Source organism: Rattus rattus, chromosome 7, assembly GCF_011064425.1.
Source record: "Rattus rattus isolate New Zealand chromosome 7, Rrattus_CSIRO_v1, whole genome shotgun sequence".
Lineage (NCBI taxonomy): Eukaryota > Metazoa > Chordata > Mammalia > Rodentia > Muridae > Rattus > Rattus rattus.
In genome coordinates, this window is record NC_046160.1 from 94879260 (window position 1) to 94896305 (window position 17046).

Sequence of the window (17046 nt, forward strand, 5' to 3'; positions counted from 1 at the left end):
GGTCTTCTCATAATATGAAATATGTTATATCTGACTTCAAAAGTCCCCAAGTCTTGCAGTTCCAAAAATGTTTTAAAAAACAAAGTCTCCTCTAAGATTCAAGGCAGTCTCTTAACAGTGAGCCCTGAAAAACCAGAAACAAGTTACTTCTCCCAAAATATACAGTGGCACAGAGTAAACTTTTGGAAGTCAGTATGGAATAGTTTACAACCTGGGGGTCACATGACCTTTTCACAGGGGTCATATATCAGATAGCCTGCATACCAGATATTTACATCACGATTCATCACTAGCAAAATTGCAGTTATGAAGTAGCAACAAACATCATTTTATGGTTGCGGATCAGACAATGCAAGAAATGTATTAAAGGGTCACAGCATTAGGAAGCTTGGGAATCACTTTCATACCGCAGAGAGATCATCTCAAAGCACACTGGAAACCTAAGCACCGAAGCCTGCAGTTCATGTCAGTTGTGGTGGCATTTCATGTGCTCCAGTGGACCTGGGCAGCCCTGCCTACCCTCAGCTTTGCCGGCTGTAGCATTTCTGGCCTGGCTTGTGCTACTCCGCTGCACTGCTGCAGCTTTCCTCAGGGCGGTTGTGTTCCTCCTACCTGTAACAGAACTCTGCTGCAAGTGTACTTTCCCTCAGCTTCATGCACAGCCACTCAGGGAAGTGGGTCCTGTCACATGTTGCTTGGTCTTAGAGGGTTTGTGAAACTTTGATGCAAACCTTAATAAAATAAAGTAAATGTTAAAAAATTAGAGCCAGCCATGGTTGTATGAGTTTGTAAGTAATCCTTGGGCTGGGAGGGGTGTTAGAGGGCAGGGCATAGGTAAGCTGATCCTGGGAGTTTGCTAGCCAGCCATTATAGGCAAAAAAACGACCAACTTCTAGCTCAGTGAGAGACCCTGTCTCCAGAAATAGGATGGCAGCCATCAAGGTAGATTAGCAAATAAGGGTACTTGCTGTCCAGCCTGACAGTCTGCTGAGTTCAGTCACCACATGGCGGGATGGGAGAACTGACTTCCCAGGCTGTCTTCTGACCGCCACATGTGCATCACTGTACAGGTGCCTTACCACCCCCTCCCCATACAGATCAAGAAAGGAGAGAATACAGTGGAAAGCCATAGAGGAACATACCTGATGTTCACCTCTGACCTCTGCGTGCATATGTAGATGTTAGACATATACATGCCTAACACATGCACAAACATATAAAGACTTTTAGCCTTATTTATGGGAGCAACCAGTCTTTTAGATTTGATTAAGACCCACTGCGTGAGATGGAACCTATACTAGACACCGATAGAGTGGCCAGGAACCTGAGACTAGCTAAGCCATGGGCCTAGGGGAAGCCTACGACTATTCCGATAAAGGAACATAGTAAACAAAATGACTTGTAATTCTATACTGCTATAACCATAGTGGAGAGCATGGCTGGACCTCACTGGAAAAGCTGCTTCTTGCAGTAAATGTAGTTAACAAAGAGACCCACACTTGGACAGTGCAGAGAGTGAGACTCAACTGGACAGCACCCTCAGCCAATGGGATGTAAAAGCCCTCCCCTCATGGCTCCCCTTATGGCTCCCCTCATGGCTCCCCTCATGGCTCCCCTCATGGCTCCCCTCATGGCTCAGGGTTCTTTACAGAAGCGGAGGCCTAAAGAGTGTAAGAGAGGAAATGGACGACTCCAAGGAAACAGGGTCTCTAGATACAAAAGGGCCGATGCTCACGTGAACTCACAGAGGCCACAACTGCACACACATGGCCTGCACTGGCTCAAACCGGGCAAAATCCCAGCACTGAGAAGGGAAAGACACAGAGTCCCAGCCCTGAGAGGCTATTTGCAATTGAAACCTTCTGGGAAAGGGAAAATCCGTTTTCTCCAACGGAAACTGAGTCATACACACTCTAGGGGTTAACTAACATAAAATAGATCCTATATTTTTTGTCTTTTTGTTTTATTTAGGGAGAAAGAATATGGAGTTGGGTGAACTGGAAAGGATCTGAGGAGATGGAGGAGAGAAAATAATTTAATCAAGATATATTGTATAAAATTTTTCTTTCAATAAAAATAAAGTTTTAGTCTTTAAGCATTATTAATATTTGAAGTAGCAAACACATAACTATAAATTAGGAATATCTTTTGGCTAGTTGTTAGTTACTATAATTCAGTGTCCCAACCACCTTGGTGATCTAGAACTAAATTTAAATGGAAGGATGTGCCTTTTCAATACCTCCTCTCTCTCTCTCTCTCTCTCTCTCTCTCTCTCTCTCTCTCTCTCTCTCTCTCTCTCTCTGTGTGTGTGTGTGTGTGTGTGTGTGTGTGTGTGTGTGTGTGTGTGTGTGTGTGTGTTTTTGCTGGCTGATACTTTATTACAAACTTTTAAACTGAGGGTTGCAGTATGGGACTTAGGTATCCTTACAGTAAATTAAGTAGCACTTAAAATACAAATGGAAGCTATCCCATTTTGTGGTTTGTTTTGCTCCAGGAAAACACCACCAAGCCAGTGAAGTGAAGCAGAATGTGATTGCATCAGACAAAGCAGCAGAAATATCAGTTGTCCATGAGCATGAGCACAGCCACGACCACACACAGCTGCATGCCTACATTGGTGTGTCCCTGGTACTGGGCTTCGTTTTCATGTTGCTCGTGGACCAGATCGGCAGCTCCCATGTGCATTCCACTGACGGTGAGTAGCTCTCGGGCTTTCTGGGCTGTGCAGGAACTTCGGTAGTTTGGAGTGATTCCATCTACACCAATAACCTTACTCAAATGCCAACTCCTGTCTCCTCAGGCATTCTCAGGTATTTTATTCAACTGTGGGAGCTAGTGATTTGTGGTATGACGAAACTGTTTATTGACATATGTGGTGGTTTGTATATGCTCGGCCCAGGGAGTGGTACGATTAGAAGGTGTGGCCTTGTTGGAGTAGGTGTGTCACTGTAGGTGTGGGCTTAAGACCCTCACCTTAGCTGCCTGGAAGTCAGTCTTCCACTAGCAGCCTTCAGCTGAAGATGTATAACTCTCAGCTCTGCCTGTACTGTGCTTGCCTGGATGCTGCCTTGATGATAATAGACTGAACTGTAAGCCAGCACCAATTACATGTTGTCCTTTATAAGACTTGCCTTGGTCATGGTGTCTGTTCACAGCAGTAAAACCCTAACTAAGACAACATATTAACCCTGCTAGGCTTAAAGGAGTCACATTTAGTGAGAGTCTAGAGCAGACGTCCTTAGCCTGTTTTGTGCTGTGGACTCCTTAGGCAGTCTAAAGCCTATAGCCCAATTATTGGATGTTGCTCTTTACATACATAAGCTTAGTACACAAGGCTACAAGAATTTGAGGCTAGCTTGGTCTCCATATAGAGTTCCAGGGGTTACACAATGAGACACTATGTAAAAGCTGGCCAGCCAATAAACAAAAACCCCAAACCAACCAAACAAACAAGCAAAAGACTCGATAGTGAGTAAATTCTAATCTGCCCATTAGATTCAAGGAGGAAAGAAGTAAATAAACAGAGGAGCCCAGCAGGTGATCAAAGTCAGTGTCACCAGCATTCTGCTTTTTGTAGCTCAGGAAGCCATCAGACTAGCCTCCTTCCAGCTAATTCTAAACCGTGGATTAGGTGTCCTCATCTAAAGACAGCAGGGAGTCAGTAAGAGCAGGCACATTCTGCAGGGCATCGATATTTGGAACAGAGATGCCAACTTTTATAGGGTTGGTAACAGCGTCCTTGTGATAGAAGCTCCATCTTCCATAGCATCATTGCATGTCCATAATCCTAGGACTTGGGAGGTGAGGTCAGGAGAATCCAGACTCACCTCTACTACATAGCAAGCTTGAAGCCAGCCTGTACTACTTGAGACCTTGTCTCAGAAAGTCCTCAGTGTTTGTGGGACAGAACTCGGGACAACTAGAGCCCTAAGAAGAAGGGAGAATCCTAGTGTTATGGGACATCCACCAGAGAAGACTACTCAGACATGGCTTTAAGCCAATAGAAAGTCTTTATTAGGCAGCAGGTGATTACACTGAATTTTTGGGATACCAGTATAATAGCCCTGAGCCTTTCTCTTTTAAGCACAAAACCACATCCTGCATTGGCACACTTCAGCCAGCAAGAACAGTTAGCCAAAAACAGAACTGTAGAAGCCAAAAGCAAAGTTAGTATATAGGGACTACCCAGAACTATGAACTTTGATGGATTAGGACTTGGTTCATCTTGTGGCAGGTGTTGCTGGGTTCCAAGGCCTGAGTGGGTGCGTCCATCATGGCGTCAGTTGTGCCAAGGTCTGGGGACCTGTTACACTAGAACTCAGCCCCAGTTTTTATGAGTAAGCTGTTCAGGTCTCCTGCTGACTCTGGAGCCATGCATGTTTGGGCAGACTCCAAGCAGTTAAGTTAAAACAATTAAACTGAGCTGTCCAAAACACAGGTTACAATTTGAGACAAACTAAATTAGGTAAAGCAAAACATAAACATAGGAAATGTAAGCAAGTAGAACCAAGATTATTCACGAGATAGTGCATGACCCCGCATGAAGAGCACCTGTGGTCAGCAGAGGTACATTCTTCTAAAAGGAAAGAAAAGGAAAAACAAACAGAAACACGGATGCAAGGAGGAGAATGTATTCTGCAAAAATGTCGATCTAGCTGAATGCAGTATGTGACTTAGAATTGGCTCTTCCTAGAAAGGAAGTGCTCTGAGGAACGTTATTAGAAAACTGACACAAGTCGAATGTGCAACAGGAATCAGAAATGATGCTAAATTCTCTGAGGTTGATGTCCTTTATGATTTATAGTTTCCTCAGGAAACACACATTGAAGCACCTAGAGATAAGCAGCTGTGTCTGGACAGCTTATCCTCAGGTGGTAACGGCGTGTATGGGAAGTATGAGTGCACGCTGGGCCGCAGTTGGTTCCAATGTTTAGAGAGTTGGTCAGGCAGAGACAGGGACAAGTGATTATTTCCTTTAAACTATTGTTGTAGCTTTTTTCAAGATTAAAAATTATTTCCAAATAAAAGTTGTTTTGTTTTAATCGTGGACCGAATAAATGAACTAAACTTTTGATGTAACTCTGTGCTTGAACATGGCATGGCTTGGCATGCAAGGCTTTAATCCCAAACCTGAAGAAGAAGAAAATACAGTACTAAAACAAAATAAAAGCAGGTTGAATAGGCAGGTGTGGTGACATATGATAATATCAGGGTCTCGGGCAGGTAGTCTGGAGCTTGTGAATTTAGGAGAGACCAGCATTGGCCACATAGTAACACTTGACATACTATCAGAAGCAAAGCTCTGCTGTCAACAAAGGCTTTCCATCTCCTTGGATTTATTGTATCTTTGTTAATGTGCTTACTTTGTGATAAAGTCTCATATATACCAGGTTAGTCTGGAACTCTTTATGTAGCCATTGGTGACCTTTAACTCCTGGTTCTCCTCCACCACCTCTAAAGTGCTGAGTGAGTCATGAAGGCCATACTGCACCTTTCAGGAGACTTCCCCATCCCTGAGGTGCACACCTTTAACTTCAGCACTTGGGAGGCAGGGGCAGACTGATCTCTATGAGCTTCAAGGCCAGTCTGGTCGACATAGTGAGTTCTAGACCAACCAGGACTGCATTGTAAGACTCTATCTTAAACAACTAAAATCCAACACTTGCTTTGTTTTGGTTTTGCTAGGGCCTGGGAAATAGATCCCTAACACCCAAGTAAAAAGCCAGGCATGCTCTCATACATCTGTAAACTCAGTGCTGGGGCAGGAAGTCAGGAAGATCCCTAAAAGTTATTGTTGGCCAGCCAGCCCAGCTGAATTATGAAAGGGTCAGTAAGACCTTGTCTCAACAAAACAAACAAAATAGAACAAAACATAGCAAAGTAGAGAATGATTGAAGACCCCACCATAGACTTCCTTGGGATACTTAATGACCAAGCAGCCCAATCAGTCAACAGCGTCTCAAGGTGGGGAGTGAGGATTAAAAAGAAAAAGACAATTAGACAACATTATAACTTGACTCCAGCCAGTGCTGAAGCAGGTTTTTTTCCAGTCTGCTTCTATACCATTTTAGGTACATGCAGAGAATAGGTCAGTTCTAGATCAAAGACAAAGTTGTCAAGGAACAAACAAGGCAATAAATAAAGTCCTGTGGTCACTGTGTCTAGGGGTTTGTCAGGGTGACCAAGACACAAGGAATACAGTACATTCCTTGGCTGTATTCATCTTCTAGCACAATGTCAAAACTTTATCTAAGCCTACTTCGTTGTCCTAGTCCAATGTCAAATTCTTGCCAGATTCCAAGAAGCTGCACCAAGAGCTCTCGACCACTTAACATGTCTTAAGTTGGCCAGAGTTAGTCTGTGCTGTAAGTGAACTAAAGAGTTAAAACCTTTAAAGTAAGCCATGAGAGAGAAGGTTCATTGACAGATACTTGCCTGGCACATGTAAGACCTAGACTTGATCCTCAGCACTAAACAAACAGGATTTTTAAAAGTTACTTTTATTTCTCTGTGTTGTGCATGGGGCATTTTGTCTGCTGGTATACCAGTGCACCACACTCATATAGTGCCCACAGAGGCAGAAAGATCAGGTAAAAAACGTCAGATCGCCTGGAACTTGAGTTACGGACATTTGTTAGCAGCTGTGTGGATGCTCGGAATTGAACACAAGTCCTCTGGAAGAGCAGCCAGTGTTCCTAACTGCTGAGCCATCTCTACACATGCCCCCTGTCCCCCAAAAAAGAATTTTTTTTTCTTTTCTTTTTTTTCGGAGCTGGGGACTGAACCCAGGGCCTTGCGCTTGCTAGGCAAGCGCTCTACCACTGAGCCAAATCCCCAACCCAAGAATTTTTAATAAATTATATAGGTTCAATAGTGCCCTGTAATCCTGTATCCCGAGTTAAAAGTAACATGTGTTCATTCTTTTTTCTGTTTTCTACGGAAGGGTACTGTTTTTGCTGACCTTTGGTGTAGGTATCTTTGACTTTCGGTTTTTTAATTTTAGTTAAGTTTTTTTGGAGACAGAGTCTTTCTCTGTAGCGCAGTCTGGTTTCAAACACACATTCCTTCTGCTTTTGTTTCCCAAGTGCTAAGATTATTCCTGTTTGGCACCATACATAGCTCTGGTTTTATGTATTACTAAGTGTCAGTAAAAGTTACTCACTTATCAATCTTATGCTCAACTGCAATTTCTTCCTGTAGATTTATGACAACTAAAAGAGAATTACATGTTTTTTCTGTGTATGTGTGTGTGTGTGTGTGTGTGTGTGTGTGTGTGTGTACGTGTGTGTGTACATGCGCACGCCAGAGGTATTGGATCTCCCTAGAGCTAGTCACAGGTTGTTGTGAACCACCACGTGGATGTTGGGACTAGAACTTCATTAGGTCCTCTGCAAAAGCAATGGGTGCTCTTAACTGCATAGCCATCTCTGGCCCCAAAAACACTGTTTAAATATCTAATGCTTTTTTTTTTTTTTTCTTTTTTTTCCGGAGCTGGGGACAGAACCCAGGGCCTTGTGTTCTCTAGGCAAGCGCTCTACCACTGAACTAAATCCCCAACCCCTATCTAATGCTTTTTAAACATATTTTTATTAATTCTTTGATAAATGTATATAATGCATTTTGATCATATTCAGCCCTTCAACTTCTCTAAGATCTTGTGCTTTTTCTGCCCCCAACCCCTTCTTTCCCTTCCTCCCTCCCCCAGGAATCTGGTTTGTGTTGCTCAGTACTCTTGGGTGTGGGGTGTAGAGGCTGCTCTGGAGAGTAGTTCATCTCCTAGGAGTCATGCCCTTAAAGAAAACTGAGTCTTCCTTCCTCTCCCAGGAACTACCAAATGCTAATAGCCCCTTAGCTAGGGGTGGAACTTCATGCCCTGCCCCAACCCCTACCTGTTTCCTATAAAGATAGTAACATCTCCATCTCCATCTCCATCCAGAGAGCTTACAAAGCAACATGGGGGTGTCTGGTGCTGCACCACATTCTGTGAGATGTAAAAAGGAAAAGAAGTACAGGGTCTTGGTTACAGCCCATCTGGAGAGGGAGAACAACGATACAGAAGAACCTCTGAAGTGGCACATGGGTCCCAGCTACGCAGAATCTTAGTTGAGCCAGGACAATTGTTTTGAGCTAAGCTTATTCTCTGATCCTTTCTTGAGTGATGTGGTTCTAGGATTTGACTTGGAACAGTGTCCAGGTTTTGGGTTGATAATCTGGGAAGCTTAATACTTGCCAAGAACTAGAAGTGAGGAGATTTGGGGAAAGGAGGGTAAGAATGATTAGAAAATACTAGAGCAACTGTGTTAACTGGTCTAGATACTGAGAAGTACTTGGAAGCATCTGTTATGTAGCTTACAAACCTCTTCAAGCCAGGTGTGGTGGCCTGTGCCTGTAATCCCAGCTACTTAGGCTGAAGCAGAGAAGCCACAAATCCAAGGCCCAAATGGTCTTTAGAATGAGTTCAAGGCCAACCTGGCACTTAGTGAAACTATCTCAGAATTAAAAGAAAAAGAATAAGAAGCAGGCTGGGCATTATAACCCAGGGGAAGAAGACTCAAGTGCACGGACAGGGCCCTAGGTTCCATCCTCAATACCAAAGGAAAAAAACCTGATAGTGTAGTGTAGCTGACCCGACTGCTTTAAAAGAGACCACAGAAGGGTGGTGTTTTTTTAAAGATGTCTGTGACATTTCTAACTGAGGTGATTTGGGGAAAGTGAGCAAAGCAGTGGGAAGCTGTTGTAACGTGGGTTTAAGTTGGTGGAAATAGCTGCATAATGGAGAAGAAAAACGTGACCAAGGTTGCATGAAAACTGGCAGGAGTTAGATGAGCCTTCGCAGAAGGAACCAGAGCCCAGAGAGCACTTTTTGCAGACTGAGGAAGCTTGGGCACTTGGGGTCGTGCATTTCAGAACTATGCAGAGAAGCCCAGTCAAGAGTTCCCTCACACCCACCTCTTTAGTTCAAGGAGAACATTGAAGAAAAGAGAACAGTGGGGAAAACAGTCCACATCAGAGTTCAAAATCTGAGCTCTCAAAATATGTATTCGGCTAGGTGTGGTGTTGTATACCCTTAATCCAGAGCTGGGAAGCCGAGATGTGGATTTGGAGTTCAAGGCCAGCCAGAAGTGCCCAGTGAGACTCCAGCTCTAAAATAACAATGATAAGAAGAAGTGGACCATCTCCAGACAGGTGTTACTTTTGCTTTTATGTCATACTACGTAGTGATATTTTCTCATTCTCTGTAGATCCAGAAACAGCAAGGCCCAGCAGTTCCAAAATCACCACCACACTGGGGCTGGTTGTCCATGCTGCAGGTGAGTCAGCATTGCAGTGAGACTGCTCCTGACCTCACCGAGGAGACTCCACCCTGAAGCTCTCAGGGGAGGGTGCTGAACAAAGCCCTCTGGCGGGGTTGGGGATTTAGCTCAGTGGTAGAGCGCTTGCCTAGGAAGTGCAAGGCCCTGGGTTCGATCCCCAGCTCCGAAAGAAAGAAAAAAAAAAAAAAAAAAAAAAAAAAAAGCCCTCTGGCTGGAGCACTAGCCTTACACATTCTGTATTGAGTTTACAAGCTAAGAATGTGTTCTGTATTTTTAACACCTAAGCACAGACTATAAGCTAGGCATGGAAGCACACACCTGAAATCCAAGCACGCAGGAGGTAGAGGCAGTAGGATCCAGAGTTCAAGACCAACTTGACTACTTAATTTTAGCCTGAGCTACATATCTAGACCCTGTTCAAAGCATCGGGGCTGAAGCTCAATGACAAGACATCTGCTGGGTGTGTGAAAGGAAGGCCTGTATTCAATCCAAACAGAAAGATCTTTCCCGTCACTGGGGAACTGTGGTATTGAGTGACACTGCTGTTCCAGAAGACACTGCTGTTCCAGAAGCTCTGCCCACGTGTTACATATATGTTACATATCACCTGTGGCTTGTTTTGTACAGCAGTGACACAGTTGAGTAGTTACAAGTAACTTACAAATAGTCCCTGTCTGGGCTTTAAGGAGTTTGCTGACCTCTGCCCTAAGATGTATCTGGAAAAAAGCCTGTGCATGTCAGCAGCAAACAGCCCAGTGTAGGCTGAGGCAGCATCAGAGGACTCAGTGCAGCTGGTGGGACTTGCTTTAGCTCTGTAGCACAAACCTGGACCTGATGGTAGGGGAGGACTATGTGAAAAGTAGCTCGCTCCTAACCTGTTGTTTTTTGCTTTCTAACAAAATCACCCATATCGCTGCACTAGAGGCAGTGGGACTTGGGAGAAGGGAGCCAGTAAATGAGGTGGAATAAAGTCTCACACAGCAGCCAACTTTATTCAGATCCCCAGACAATTTATACTCTAGGATTAAGAAAGGTCACCTGAGTAAAGTTCTCTTGAGTTCAGGCTGTAGACTATCACAAGGACAAGCCACATACGGCAAAAACATGTCCATAAAGCTATATAAAGGAGAACATTTATTAAATAACATCAGCAAACAATGGTGAGTACTCTGAAGTAAACACACCTGGATGGGCACACAAACACATTCCGAGAACAAGTCAGTGTTTTGAAGAAACTAGGATTTCAAGACTTGTTTTCTAGGAGTGTTCTTACAAGCACGCAGAATTCTCCTCACACGACTCCATTTCTGGACTCTGTTCCACCACACCCTATTCAGCCAAAGTCCTATCATGACCTTTTTTTTGTCAACTTAAATACAAGCTAGAGTTATATGAAAGGAAGGAACCTCAATGGAGAAGATGCCACCATAAGCTGGTGCTCCTGGGTGCTATAAGAAAGCAGGATGAACAAACCAGTGAGCAGCACTTCTCCATGGCCTCTGCATTGGCTCCTGTCTCTAGGTTCCTGCCCTGTTCCTATTCTCACTTCCTTCAATGATGAACAGTGACAGGGAAGTGTGAGCTAAATAAACCCTTTCCTCCCCAACTTGCTTTGGTCATGGCGTTTCATCACAGCACAATTACCCAAACTGAGAGAGTCCCCATGGTATGTGAATCATCTGTGTTGAGGCTGCAAGCCTTGAAGACAGAAGGATGCATCCTTTGGAACTCTTTGTTAGCACATTCTTATTAGCTTGGCTCGTCAGTGATGTTTGTCTTCCATACTTTTTTAAGCAATAAAGACAGCTACCTTGTGGACGACTTGGGGCCAGGTCTAAGCTCTGTGCATCTATTTTAGCACTCATGAAGCTAAGAGTGCACATCCTATTGACCCCATCTTTTTTTTTTTTTTCCTCATTTTTTTCCAGACAAAATTTTTCTGTTTTGCTCTGGCTATCCTAGAACTCACTCTGTAGACCAGGCTGGCCTCGACCTCAGAGATTTGCCTGCCTCTGCTTCCTGAGTGCTGGGATTAAAGGCGTCTACCACCACCCAGCCTATTGACCCCATCCTGAAGATGAAGTTCACTGAATAGTTTCCCCAGGTCCAAGTCCTGCTCTGCCGGGCCTTGAAGCCCGTGCAGCCCAGCACTGCCTCCCTTCATAGCATCTTGTTTCCTTGTCTCCCAATTTAGCTGATGGTGTAGCTTTGGGAGCAGCAGCCTCTACTTCACAGACCAGTGTCCAGTTAATTGTGTTCGTGGCAATAATGCTACATAAGGTAAGCCAAGATCGAATATTGAACATAATTATAACTAAAATTTGTCTTGATCTTTGTTGCATTTCTGAAATGTAGTATCTTTCTAGCTTTAAAAATGTATGTATTACATATGTGTGCACATGAGCACACACATGCCACTGTTAGCATGAGAGAACAACTTTATGAAATTGATTCCCTCCTTATACCTTTACCTGAGTCCTAGGGTTTGAACTTGGGTCCCAAGTCTTGCAGAGCAAACACCTTTGACCCATTGCAGCATCTGATATCCACCACCACTCCCTTTTGAAAATTTTTAATTGATATCCATTTAGGAGAATTAAATATGTGTGTTCAGTGCTTTTGGTTTTGCTATTATTTTTTTAAAACTCATTGGAAGGGCTTTTTTTTTTTGTATCATCATATACACAAATGGCTAAATGCTTACTGATTTTTTTCTAAAGGTTTCTTTATTTATGTATTTTTATCTATGAGTGCTCAGTCTGCATGTACTAATGCTTGCCAGAAGAGGGAGCAGAGTCCCATTATAGATGGTTGGCTGTGAGCCACCATGTGGTTGCTGGGAATTGAACTCAGGGCCTCTGAAAGAACAAGCAGCCAGTCCTCTTAACCACTGACCAGCCCCAAATCTCTCCAGCCTTCCGTTTCTGTGTTCAGACAGTTTTGTTCAGACGGCTCAGTGGGTAAAGGCACTTGCTGAACAAGCCTGACAACCCAGTTCCCAGAGTCGTCTTCTGACCACCACACACACACTGTGGCACACAGATGGCTACAGTCACACACAGTTATAACAAGTAAGAATTAAAAATTCAAAGCAACCTTTTGTACAGTACTACCAAGAAAGATTACATACAGACCCATGTAGGATTTTCTTGTGAGAACATTGATTCCTAAAAGGCAAGCTTGCTCTTGACCAATGCCCAGGTTTTTCATATTCAGATAGCATCACATGCTTTTCTTAATATGGAAGCAAGCCCTGCTTGTCAAGTGATAAAAGGGGCTACTCTGTCGTTTCCAGGCTCCAGCAGCATTTGGGCTGGTTTCCTTCCTGATGCATGCTGGCCTGGAGCGGAATCGAATCAGAAAGCACTTGCTGGTCTTTGCACTGGCAGCACCAGCCATGTCCATGCTGACGTACTTAGGATTAAGTAAGGTAAGTGCGAGCATCCTTTGCTGTGGAGTTGAGTGTGTCTGGTTCTCTCATAGGTGTTCAGCCTGCAGCCTGTGAGCTGCGTAAGGCTGAGAGCTATGAATGTGACCCAGCACAAAATCATAAACGTAATAAAACATGACACAATTTTTTTATTTCTTAGGTTATTTTATTGGTAACTCGTATTGTTGTCTATGTATGTCACAATATTCTGTCACAATATCAAAAGGCTCAACAAATCTGGTAGGGTGTCTTAGGTTGAATTTTTCAGGGACAGTATTTTCTCAAACTAAGACAAAAATTGAAAGTAAAAATCTGTATAAAGTAAGTGTCTTGATTTCAAGTTAGTCCTTTTTATGTCTTTAATATTCATACAAATTGAATATCAGTTCTAAGAATATTTTTGTAAATATATAGTAGCATTTCAATGTTTTAGATAGTATCATTTAGCCAGCCATGCTTATTTTGTTTGGCAGATAACAGTTAGAATTATCCAATTTTTAAAAATGTATTTATTTTTATTTCATGTGCATTGGTGTTTTGCCTGTATGCATGTCTGTGTGAGGGTGCCAGATCCCCTGGAACTGGAGTTACAGTTGTAAGCTACTGTGTGGGTGCTGGGAATTGAACTCAGGACCTCTGGAAGAGCAGTCGTGCTCTTAAGCCCTGAACCATCTCTCCAGCCCCACCATCCAACACTTAGTGCTGAGACAGGCACAGGAGGCATACGGGACAAGCCATGCAGTGGCTTCTAGTAGAGCTGGAGAAAGATGGCTGTAGGCAGCTAGGATTCCAGTTCTTTTAGTTCTTTATACCTGAACATTGCTTCAGAGTTGAGATGTCATCTTCAGCTTAGAGCTCACATGCTCCCATTTCCAAGCCTCATAATTCTTCTATAGCAACCATCCTTCCTAGTTTACCTAAAGACAGTAAGTAGAAGTTACGAGGAAAATCGTACTATCAGACTAACCAGGGCTGGTTGGAAGGAACTGCTGTCCCCCATCCCTCTCAGAGGGTCATTGATTCATCATCATCTCAAACAATAAATGTGTTAAAAGGAATATTGACTCTTTTGGTTTTCTGTGGTTGGCTGGTTGGTGGGAATGAACCCAGACCTCCCACATCCATGTGAAACACTACACTGAACTGTATCCCCAGATCGTGCTTTCTTTCGTCTTTTTCCTTTCTGTTCTTGTCTCATTTAAAAAACTAAAAAGAAGGAAAGGGAAAGATTTAAGACAGTATATATGGATGATGAGATGGTTAACAATTGGTTAGATTCTGTTAACCAGAGTCTAACAGATGAGTCTTACACAGGACCTTTCACCGTAAGAGCAATGGGTAGCTCTTTACAGGCTAGCCCCCATGCACACCTGCTTTTGAGGATGAGGATTAAGCCCAGGGCCTTGCACATGCTGGGCAAATACTCTGCCACCTCCTCACCCCTGATAGTTCCTTTTAAAATCACATGACGCCATCACCTCACTGACCGCTGTGCTTTAGAACTTTTTGTGGAGAAAACTCCTCATGATTCTGGAAGTGTGGAGTGATAGCCTGTGTCTGGGGCAGGTTCATGAGGTTTTAACCAGGTGCCTTGGCCCAAAGGTCTACTCTTTAATAGAAAGGCTGTGACTAACTGTATAAAATTAGTAAATGATGACAGGCACGACGGCACACTGTAATCCTAGCACTCGGGAGGCCAAGGCAGGAGAGTCCAGAGTTCAAGCCTAGCCCAGGTTATACCATGAGACCTTGTCTTAAATAAACAAAACCCAGATTAGTGAATGAAATGTATTTTAGTGCTATGAAGGTAGCTATTGCATCTTTTTTGTTTGTCTGTTTGTTTTGGGGGTTTTTTGTTTTTGTTTTGTTTTGTTTTGAGACAGGGTCTTGCTGTGTAGTCCCAACTGTCCTGGAATTCACAATGTAGACCAGGTTGGCCTCAAACTTCGAGGTGCCTGCCTCTGTTCATCTTGGCCAGTCTGTGTCTCAAGCAGCTGGCTTGTTAACACAGAGGGTGCTCCCTAAATAATAGAAGAAGTGAACAGATGCTAAAATGTCGAGGTTCCATCTCGGACGGAGGTGAAACCTCCTAGGCAGTGCTTGGAAGCTGCTTTGAAAAGCGACTCTAGGTACTAAAGCTTTCGTTTCAAAATGTGAGGGTAAACTTAAATGTTCTCCTTGCAAATCATGAACATTTGAAGTAATAAATATGTTAATTAGCTGATTTTATTATTTCCTTAAACCATAGTATCTGTATAATAAACATTGTGAATTTCAAATAAATTTTTAAGCTGTGATTATATGTGTCACTGGTGTTCTTAAACCTTTAGTTAAGACCTCCCCATAAATGACAGAATTTCCAATCTCAAGACGTTTCCATGTACCAAGAAGCACTGGTTATAAATATTCAGATTTAATTGGGACATCATCCTGTCTCTAACTTCGATGTGACTTGTTTGAATTCTAATTTTAATCTCTTCTAATTCACAGAGCAGTAAAGAAGCCCTTTCAGAGGTCAATGCCACTGGAGTGGCCATGCTTTTCTCTGCCGGGACATTTCTTTACGTTGCCACCGTCCATGTCCTCCCTGAGGTGGGTGGAATGGGGCACAGCCACAGACCTGACACCACTGGAGGGAGAGGCCTCAGCCGCCTTGAGGTGGCAGCCCTGGTTCTGGGTTGCCTCATACCACTCATCCTCTCAATAGGACACCAGCACTAACCAGTCAGGTTCCAGCCTCAGTCCACGGCCATTGCCATCGGGGAAGAGCTAGCGTGTGACGCTCCTCACTTCCTCAGTGTCTTGTCTCACCTTGCCCATCTCCACCCCTGTTCCTAGAGTCCAAGGGATGAGAGTCAATCGTGGAAAGTGGGACAGCATACAGCAGGAACATCAGAATTAGACAGACTTTGTGTTGTCTTTTAAAGGGACTTTGATGTATTGAGTTTTGATGTTTCTCTTAACCCTATTCTCAGGGAAGATGGAATTTAGTTTTAAAGAAAAGTGGAGAACTTCATACAATGAAATAGTAATTATGAAACTTCAGTGTTCTGTAATTAAGCTAAAGTTTTTTCCCTTAGTATAGAGGCTCTGCCACTTTACCCATTGGTTTTAACATGGTTCTTACCATGTAAGACTGGTGCTTTAGCATCTGTGCCACAGCCTTGAGAGAAGGCGGGAACACCCATCCCTTAGATGCTAAAGATGATGACAACGAATTTGAGGTTAGAATAAGGAAAATAAGAGCAGGAGAAAAAAGTTGAACTGAACCCAAAAGAAACATCCACTGAAAGGGGTGTCTAGAGTCATCAACAGCTCCTTTGCACGTGCCTCCCTAAATAGAGCCTGCCCTTCCTTCCAGTAGAGCAATGGAGGTGGGACTGGCTTTTGAAGAGGGGTCTGTTATCTTATAGCATTTTTTAAAAAAGTATCTTTTGCAGAATACTTGTCTGTAGCACACTCTTAGTAGCCAGATTCTGTTCAGGCACAGGATTTCTGTCAAGAACAGTCTGATCACAGTGAAATTAAGGGATGTTAAATTTTCCAGGAATTTGGATAGTTACTGATATCTTGTAGTAACCTTTTTAAAAAGTAACACTATTACAAAGTATGTTGTCCTTTTCTTCCTGTCAGTGGTTCTCAACCCTCTGAACACTGCAATCCTTTAATACAGTTCCTCATGTTGTGGTGCCCTCCCAACCATAAAATTATTTTGTTGCTACTTCATAACTGTAATTTTACTACTGTTATGATCCGTAATGTTAATGTCTGATACAGGATATCTGATATGCCACCTTTGTGGGCATCGAGACTTACAGGTTGAGAAGCGCTGTTCTAAGTATTTCTTTTAGCAGCCTCTGTCCCTCTGGCTGAGCCCTTGCCCAGAGTGGAGAGTGTTTCTGCCTGCTCCGTAGCTCTTGAGCAGAAGACGGTGGACTGTATCAGAAGGGAGTATCTGCTGCTGGCCTCAGTCTCCTTGAAATCATGTCTGCATCCCACTCTTCCCGTGCTCTTCCCCTCCCCAGCCCACCCCCACTGTGTACTACTACTGCTGGTGATGTCAGTCCTTGTCACCACTTCTTGAACCATGAAGACAGCACTGTTTCTTCTTCATTTCCTTCACCTAAGTTACCTTTGTGCCCAATACAACTTTTTTACACCCTCAAAAATGTCACCTCCTCATGAGAGTTGACACAGTCACTAGTACTCTGATAATTTAAGAAATTGAGACAGCAAAAGTATTCAACAAAGGTAATTCTTCCATGTTTGCCAAAATCTGAATAAATCCTAGTCAGATAAATG

General features: G+C 43.4%; 1 protein-coding gene across 2 annotated transcripts in view; it reads left to right on the forward strand.

Moving 5' to 3' along the window:
• Slc39a9 (solute carrier family 39 member 9) overlaps nucleotides 1-16416 on the forward strand; it is a 38113-nt gene extending 21697 nt beyond the window's left edge. Inside the window, exons 3-8 of one of the 2 annotated variants that reach the window (XM_032908040.1) lie at nucleotides 2495-2695; nucleotides 9243-9311; nucleotides 11509-11594; nucleotides 12610-12744; nucleotides 15235-15336; nucleotides 15452-16416. In XM_032908040.1, the coding sequence (XP_032763931.1) occupies nucleotides 2495-2695; nucleotides 9243-9311; nucleotides 11509-11594; nucleotides 12610-12744; nucleotides 15235-15336; nucleotides 15452-15517 (659 nt within the window). In that variant the 3' untranslated portion in view covers nucleotides 15518-16416. Of the gene's footprint in view, nucleotides 1-2494; nucleotides 2696-9242; nucleotides 9312-11508; nucleotides 11595-12609; nucleotides 12745-15234 lie in introns of both variants that reach the window. The other variant, XM_032908039.1, reaches the window with a different exon arrangement.
• The last annotated feature ends 630 nt before the right edge of the window (nucleotides 16417-17046 follow it).